The 9,235-nt window shown below is 36.3% G+C and overlaps 1 protein-coding gene and 1 long non-coding RNA gene across 5 annotated transcripts in view; one reads left to right on the top strand and one right to left on the bottom strand.

Annotated features, from left to right (window-relative positions):
• The window catches only part of TMEM126A (transmembrane protein 126A), a 7,314-nt gene extending 6,737 nt beyond the window's left edge, over window positions 1-577 (top strand). Inside the window, exon 5 of the mRNA XM_005866853.2 lies at window positions 342-577. Within this exon, the coding sequence (XP_005866915.1) occupies window positions 342-534 (193 nt within the window). The 3' untranslated portion in view covers window positions 535-577. The remainder of the gene's footprint in view (window positions 1-341) is intronic.
• A 4,105-nt stretch (window positions 578-4,682) lies between these two features.
• Window positions 4,683-9,227, bottom strand: LOC106726206. Of its 4 annotated transcripts, none has more exons than XR_001362230.1 (3): window positions 8,755-9,227; window positions 7,565-7,633; window positions 4,683-5,816 (listed from the first exon to the last, which is right to left on the bottom strand). It is a non-coding gene; the product is annotated as an uncharacterized LOC106726206 (long non-coding RNA). The 4 variants fall into 4 exon arrangements; XR_001362229.1 differs by having other exon boundaries at window positions 7,565-8,509; XR_001362227.1 differs by having other exon boundaries at window positions 4,913-7,633.
• Between the last annotated feature and the right edge of the window lie 8 nt (window positions 9,228-9,235).

Consider the following 9,235-nt stretch of genomic DNA (forward strand, 5'->3'; position numbering starts at 1 on the left):
CAAATTTCTAGTTTTATATATACAATGTTTTTAAGAATTTGAGCACTTCCACTAAGAGCATTTCCATCAGAAAATGTCTAGCTATAAGCCTTCTACTCCAAAATAATCGTTTTTCTCTGAACTCTTATATCAAGCAGTCTATGCTCTATGAGCTTCCATTGGTGAACTGAAGAGGCAAAAAAAAAAAAAAAAAAAAGCCCCAAAGAGAGTTTTGAGGACTAATAGTAGTAATGCCTTAATCTTTAAACTATTTAACTTCTGAGATTAATACATACATTGTATATTGGTTTGCCACTTGACACAAAGATCTTTTCTAGTGAACTGTTAATATTTTCTTACAGGTATTCCTCAGCCCTGCTACCAGAGAGAGGAAACATCTTAACTTACTGGATCAGAATTTCTCAACCTATCTTTAGAAAGATGTTATTTCCCATTTTGCTCCAGACTGGGTTTTCAGCATACCTTAGTTCTAGGCAATATAAACTACTTATAAAGGCTCTTCAGTTACCTGAACCTGGCCTAAAAATTCAGTGATTGTTAAGCAAATGTGTACACAAAAATAAAACTGTAAGAATAACCAATGTCTACTATATGAACATCTATATATATAAGCCTAAGTGACCGGAATGATTGGTCACTATGACGCTCACCACCCAGGGGCAACAATGCAGGAGCTGCCCTGTGGTGGTCAGTGCGTTCCCACAGCCAACCTCTCTGGGCCAGCCAACCTCCTGTGGTTCTTCCTGACTCCGGCCGGCAGGCCCTGATGGTCCGATTGGGGCCGGCCCCTGGGGCTGGGACAGGGAATTGGGGGTGGGTGGCAGCGGACGTGGCCCCTTTCCCAGGAGGGCTGAGGGCTGGCTCCCTCCTTGGGGCCAGCGGCCAATCTCCCGTGCTCTGTCTCTCCCCACTGCCACAGGCCCTGATTGGCCCGCCACCAGCCCGCCACGGTGGCGGCATAGTGGCAAGGGAAGGAGGAGGGGGGAGGCAGGGAACTGTGTGGTGGTGGGGCGCTGACAACGGTGGCATCAGTGTGTTCCTTCTGCGCCAGGCCCGGCCACCATCGCCTCCTCTCCGGCCCGGCCCTGATAGCCAGCCAGGCCTAGGGACCCCAACCGTGCACGAATTTCATGTACCGGGCCTCTAGTAGACTTATAATTTATCATGAGATACAACTCTAATGAGACCTACTGAATACCAGTAAAGGCTACCCACTTAAACAAGAGCATCACTTCTCTAGTTTGCCCAGTAATGTCTTCACCACACTTGCTCTATGCCTTTAAATTAGGCAGAGTTTGATCTTTAACAGAGAGAAAAAACAACAAAACACAACCATAAAACAGTTTACAGTGAAGACTTCATAATGAATCCAAACAGGAATGAAAATGGGGGGTGGAGTGGGAATATCAGTATACCACCAAATGTTATTTACACTTCAGTTTCCTAATTCATTGTTTCCACTGGTATTAATCCAGACTCTTAGAACATTTTCATTAACCTTCCTCACAGAGGGATCAATTCCAGTATTCTTTACAGATGGTTGTTCAGGCTCAACTTGAGCTCTAATTATATAGCTACATGCTTCAAAAGTCACCTATTTATATCCTTGGAAAGCTATAGTCTTAGAAGACAGGCTGATCCTACCCTTGAAGTTCCCATCTAGTATGGAATAGTTCTTTAGAATCACAGAATTTGAGCCTTTGTTTAAGCTCTGTGATGCTAAGCAAGTTAACTAGCCTCTCTGGCCCTCAATGCTCATCATTAACCTCACTCAATATTGGTATTACATAACATGTAATTTGCCTAACATAGCACCTACCTGATGCTATCAGGCACTCATATGGTAGCCATATTCCTATTGCTACTGGTTTTTTCTGAAATATCCGTCTTTCTTTACTTCCTAAGATAATTTAAATATTAGACATAACCTATTGTGTTCCCCTTGCTAAAACTTTTTTTATTATATTTTTTATTGATGTCAGAGAGAGGGAGAGGGAGAAACATCAATGATGAGAATCATTGATCAACTGCCTCCTGTACACCCCCTACTGGGGATGCAGCTGGCAACCCAGGCTTATGCCCTGAACTGGAATCAAACCCTGACCTGGTTCATGGGTCGACGGGAACCACACCAGCTGGGCCCCTTCCTAAAACTTTTTACCTCAATTCTTTAAATGATTTTCTTTTGTGACAGCATTTAAATCAGCATTGTCCAACAGAACTTTCTGTGATGTTTTATATCTGACAATGTTAGCTACGAGCCATTGAGCATCTGCAATATGACTAATGCAAATGAATAACTTGTAAATTTTAAGGTTTTAGCCACATGTGGCTAAAGGTTACAGTATTGGACAGCACCTATCTAGACCAATACTTTTCTGATGAAACAAGCCAATTGTACCAAACAAAATATTAAGTGATATCACAGATCATATTCACAAGTATCTTAACTATTCCTTCCAAATACTGTATTAGTGACAATGGTTGTGATGTTATCCTACTTAAAATTATATATTAAAAAAGGAGAACATAGTCTATCATCTAGAAGGAGCACTTTCATGAAATAGGCTTTCAGTATCTCTAAAGAAAGCAATGAAGCTGAAGATTATTTAAGTGAAATTTTAAAATTACATTTTCAATTTTTCAGAAAGCAGATGATTTATCTTTAACAGGTATTTAAAAGGAAAAAAAGTTACCTATTCTACAAGCTAAAATATCAAGATAAAGCTCTGACCCCAAATTATGTATTTCATCTGCATTCTGTCACTTTTATTTAAAGCAGAGTTCTACCTGTCACAGTGAAAACAAGGATTAAAAGTTATTGCTAACTTCAAAAACAAGAAAGCCAAAATACTAAATTAGACTTCTTAAAAAGCAGAGAAGGGTATAATCAATTTGGATAACTTAAAACCCACTGATGCAACTAAATTAGTGCAAACTGTTTCTTTACATATTCTTAAACATTCCCACAGTATTTATTCCCAAGCATACCATCTATAATAATAAAAGCGTAATATGCTAATTAGACTGGATGTTCTTCCGGATGAAGGGGGGGCTGCAAGGGAAGCTTGGGTTCCAGGTGCCAGAGGGAAGACGGTGCCGGCAGCTGGGGGAAGGAAGGCCTACTCTTGCACGAATTTCGTGCATCGGGCCTCTAGTCTATAAATAAAATAGAATTCACAACGGCTTCAGGATCTCTTTCTAATATGTCCTTTATGTCATGTATTTCTTAAATCATCTTTTCAATTAATAAAATGGGCAACATAAGCCAAAGAGCATGTTATTTCTAATCTTGCTATAAATCTACCTTACCAAAATTTTTGGTCAGGGGGACTATGACATATGAATCTGCATTATAATTTAAGGAAAGTCATTTGTAGCCAAGACCTAAAGAACACTGCCTCAGTCAGGAAAATCGTTTTTAATAGTTCAGTGACAGCGAACTATTTAAATCTGTCTTTTACAATTTACAGTTATTTGGCTCTAAAAAGAAAGGATTCATATATTATACTTAATATAAATTTTTAATATAAATTTAGTGTACTATAAGTACACTGAAATCCAGAGAGGGAGGTCTAGGAAACTGACCTCAATGGGTATATAATAGGAAAGATACAGAATTTGGAGGCACATTCTAAAGGAAGTTGGCTCACCAATAAAATTCGTCTGAATATTAGCAGAAGTACACAAATGCTCAAAACACCATTTGTGACTGCACCTATGTATACCAACACTTTTAGATTGTAAAATTAGAATAACTAAAAACTGAGCAAAACATTCTCATCAAAACAAGTAATTTGGGCTCAATAAAATTTTAAAAATTATTAAAGCCTGTTGTATACTGGCTTCTTTTAAAAAAACTTGGGGAAACAGCTGAGTAAGAAATCCTGAATGCACAAATTGGGGAAAAGTAAAAAAATAGGAATAAAAACACTACTGTCAATAACCAAAGCAATGAAAAGGAGTTAGTGAGCAACTTTCTATATCTTAAAAAAAAATTGTTTTTCTCTAATTTTACATTATGTTCCTAATGATAAAGCTACTTTCTGAATCAAATTTAAAATACCTCCAGATTAATTCTTCTTCACTTTAAAATAAATGACCATTTGTAGTCTAGATCAGAGCTCAGTCTGATAAGACCACAGGGAGTAACTGGTGAAGAGAGTATTGAGGTATTAAAGTTCAAATGTGTGAAATATATTGTGCTTGCCAAACAAAACATTCTACAAGTTTCTAATGAAAAACCTCCCCCTTTTTGATTCCTGGCTGAAGTGGTTAACTATCCAGGTTGTGAAGAAAAAACACAGTAAAATATAAAAATAAACATTTGGGAGGGTCTCAAAACTTTGTATTGATAATGTGTCTGGGGAAAAAACTAAAAACTTAAAAATATATTACTACCTCGTTATCAGATTGTTTAGCTTAAAAACCTAAGTTAGTAAGACCTTAAACTAAACCTTCAAAATGCTAAACTTGGTAATCACATCTTTTAAAAAATAATTACTCATTAAAAGTGAATTATTCACTGTGTTCCATCAAAGCAGAATAGTTGATGCCTAATCATTGGTTGTAGAATTATAATCGGCTGTACTGTTGGTACTGTAAAAACACCTATTAGTCACTGTAGAAGCTACTGGGAATAGTCTGCTGCCAGGCGTAACAGACACTGAATACACTTAGAATATAAGAAACTGAGTGGATTTAATAGGTTTTGTATAATACTATATAATAAACTGTATAATAGTTATAGTAAAGTATTCTGGAAAGAAGTAAGAGCTAATGTCCTACCATTTCCCACGTCTATCATCTGCATACTTCCCAAATGTAAGTAAGATAAGATAGCATAGCTAGGTCTAGACCAGGTAAAAGAATGTATTAACACAATCCAACAAAAATGAAATAAAACAATCCAGAGTTTTGAGTGTTTTTTTCACACTGTAATAAACTGGAGAAATGTTTCGATTAAATAAAACCCCATATTCCATGAAAAAAGCCACTCCCATCATCCAGAATACTAAAGCCCTTACATAACACTAGAGAAATTTTAATTAAGTGAAACAGTAGAAACTAGTATACCATTCATTAGAAAACTCGAAATATTCAAAAAATTTTGTGTCAAGTACTCAGAGAAAGCGCAAGAAGCCAAAACCTCAGAATCCACACATCCTGATATTACCCTGAATTGCAATTAACTACCCACACATTTTATCATAAGTCAACTTTTTCAAAGATATACAGACAATGCTTCTATTTAAAAAAATTACTCTTTATAGTTAAGGACTTGACATTAACTTTCATATTCTACTTGGCAAGATCTGTCTGTACTTCAGATTATCTTTCATGTTCCAGGAAATACAAACTCATGATATGCCTGTGATCTCTGATGGCTTGTTTATCAATTCTACTCCACTAAACATAATTCCATAGAATGTGCTCTTGATTATGTAAAGAATCTAATACTCCTTGATGAAATACTATAATCTCTTCTCCAATAGTTACAATTTTTAAAAAGGTATTCGAAGAACTGAGTATCATTCCTTTGAAAGACCAAAAAAAAGTATAATTTTGTTCCAAAATTAACTTAGTCTCATGTATTTCTATTAAGTCTTTCAAGGATTCCAGAGAATCTTTTCAAATCTCCATTTCTGGAAAGTGAAACCACTATAGCAGTAATTTGGGAACTTGAAAATGGCATTCATTTTTTTCAGCAGATGCCAAATTTTTGACAGACATGGCTCCCACAACTACTTTGTTACCATCAGTCCAGTCAGTTAACAGGTTGTAGGAAAAGATTCGCTTTTGCAGACACTGCTAAGCTGTTCAAAGAGAAGAGAGAGAGATTAATTTAGTGATTATAAAATGTACAAATATTTAAAATATTTTGAACACTTTTTGTCGGCTTATATCAGAGGTGTGACTACATTTTAACAAACACGGACATTTTAGTTAAGTCAGGTCAAGGAAGTACAGAAACAGTAGTCAATATGATAGAAATAGGTCAATATGATGTTAGTTCAGTTAATGTATGAATTCCTGTCACCATCAGAAGACAAATATTAAAAAGCGACATCTGTAGTCTAGTTCTGTATCATTTTGCCATAGAGGCAAAATTCAGAGGGGAAAAAAAGATTGCCCAAATGCTATTTTCATCCATTACAGTAAATAAAACCAAACCGGAAAATTTCAAAACAATCCATATATTCCAGAAATCTTTATACAACTATTATTCACCAGAACACAATTTTCTAAAAATAGTAAGACAACAGTTTCATATTAATCATAACTTTTTTAATTAACAAGTAGTGAATAGGACACTTTTAAGATATTGTTTACTACATACTGAAATAAACAGATCTGTTGTAAATTCAGAAACTCAAGACATTTACAGTAAAATGTGTTTATACATAAATATGACCAAATTTATTTAAAGCCCCTATTAGACAGGTCCTAAATACATGCAATACCATGTAAAACAAGACTATGAAGCTGATGCAAAAAATGACAAAAATCACTGAGTCACCAAAATTAGAGGGAAAAAAAAATGAAATGGAAACTAAGAAAAGACAGTTAAAACATAAGTAACCTAACAAAGCAGCTTTAAAAATAGGTGATACTAATCTCCACTTTCAAAAGTTCTTAATCAAGTATTTTCAAAAACTGCCATTTATAAAATGACATTCTAAAAATCTATACTTGGAATTTCAAAACATCCCAATTCAGAAAGCTTTTGACTACTGTTTTCCCCAGCCCCAACTTCAAATAATGCAGGAAAAGCACTGATGTTAGGAAGAAAATATTCCAAGGAATGGTATAATTTTTAGAAAAACGCACTTACTGCTTCCAGAACCTTTAAGACCCACAGTCAGCATTAACAATCATTTTTCCTATTCTCATCCATTATTTTTCAATGTCATATTAGAGATGAAAAAATTCTTTGAGCCCATAACTGAAAGATCAACAAACCTGGTTTTATTATGACACCATATTTTTGTCATTGGTACTGCACAAAATTATATACAAAGAAATATATACAAAATGTTCAAGTATTAATTAAATTTCAATTCAAGACTTCTGTTTCAAAAATCTACATTTAACATATTTCATAATGATAGCACAAATTAGTCATTTTAAATAATTTTCCAACTACTTTTGGTTTATATATATATGTTTATGTATAATTCAGTAGGCACTAAAAATCCATGCAGCTGCATCGTGAGGGGCTTGCTCCTGCACTTAGATATAAGCAGATTCATAACTCCAGGCTGTGAGTTTGGCTACTACCCATTCATGCTCAAGTGCAGAAGATGGTTTTACAAAATTGCTGTGATGCACTGGAAACCAGAGACCGTTAAGTCTCAACTAGTATTATCTAGAAACAAAACATTTACAGTTGTGCAAGAACAAGGATTCCATTTTCATAACCAAATAACAACAAAATAAAACATTTTGTGTGTAAGATAACTTACATCTTTGGACTGCTGGAATAACTTTTAATTATGAACATTTTAAAAGAAAAGACAGCAGAAGCCCTGATATTACCTCTTTTCCTCATTTCTTATACTACCTTTTAAAATAAAGCAGGAAATGTGGCCAGCAGCTGGTCCCGTCTCTTCTGCCCCAACAGCTGTATCCACTTTAGCACAAAGAAAAACAAGGATGCTAAATAGGTATATACTTTATCAAACAGTGATGTTTCACAAAGAATTTCTTTTCTTTCTTTCTTTTTTTTTTTAACAAAGAATTTCTTAATGCCTGTTACACTGAAGGCCACCATAACTCAATTTATACAATTGGACAATAGACAATAGAGAACTTCAAGGGAAGAATATATCCCATCTTTGGAAAAAGTGTCAATCGTGTCATTAAGTAGTCAGCACCACTCAATTTTTAAAATACCTTTGAAATATGGAAAATAAGATTCTTTGTGAAGCCTCACTTTACATGTTTTCATTCACATTTCACAACCTTCAAAATCGAATCATACATAAATTTAACCTAAAATTTTAATACAACAAAAATAAAGGTGTTCAACAATTTATTCATACTCAGTAATAGGGTCATCACTGTGCTGGTCCTCAGAGAAGCATTTCATTAACCATTCTTAGTCCTCCTTCAATTAGCTAACACAGGAGTCTGATACGCATGTTAATTTCCAACTTCTCTAACAGTGAGATATTAAAATCTGTTAATCTGAATATTGTGGTTCTAGATCTCCTACTTAAAACTAAAAGGCATTACTGAATATTTAAGAGTTATTTTGTTGTCACCTCCAGCAAAATAACTATCACCTTTGTGCATGCCCCAAACACTTATTGGTCAACCTCTGCAAAGTTGCTCTAATACTGGAATTCCAATTTGCACCTTGTACAACTCGGAACTTCCATTCAACTTCACCTGTTTCACTGTCTCCAAACTGTATCTCTATTAGCAGCTTTCAGTGTACAGTTGGAATCGATGTCATCCAAGGCCATGTCCACACTGGGGACAGAAGAGCTAGGTACACGCAAGTCTGAACAAGGGGACACAGTAACAGCTATTTCAACCATGAAGAAGCATCTTAAATACATTACTGACCAGCACAAGTCTGTTTCCAGGGTGGACAGGGCCCAAATTACATTCCCCTCCCGCCTTCCAAAAAAGAAAAAAGATAAAAATAAAAATAAAAACCACACGCACACACAAAATTGAGATGTTGCCCATTAAAGTAGACTAAGCAGCAGAGCATGAGCGGTACGTGAAGAGATGGAACCTTACCAGGTGGTGAGGCGGGAACCACTGTTCTGTAACCCCTACAACGGAGCCTGGCAGGAAGGAAATCACCTAAAAAAGAAACTGTCAGAGAGATTTAATAGTCACATGTTATCATTGGGAGTTGGTTACAGTGTCACATTCATGCTTTTAGCTAAACACTTAAAAGACTCAATATTACTTTTTTTTTTTTCTCTCCACCTGAAATGTGTCCAGTGACGATGTCCCACTAAGGAGTTTGACATGGTGTTAAGGGAGCTGAGAGGGGGAAACGCGGGTAAAGAGCAGATTACTTGACCCTACATTTTCAGAGAAGACGACGCCTTCCGGGCGCACGCCGAGCAGAACTCCACCGACACCTTATCCTTGTCCACATGGAGGCACACTCCTCCCGCCGCGTCGTCCTCTTCCAGCAGGTCCTGCGGCGGCTGCTTCCCCACCGGCAGCGCGTAGTCGTGGTCCCCGGCGGGCGCGTCCCTGAAGAAGA

The sequence above is a fragment of the Myotis brandtii genome, unplaced genomic scaffold (genome assembly GCF_000412655.1).
Source record: "Myotis brandtii unplaced genomic scaffold, ASM41265v1 scaffold24, whole genome shotgun sequence".
NCBI lineage: Eukaryota > Metazoa > Chordata > Mammalia > Chiroptera > Vespertilionidae > Myotis > Myotis brandtii.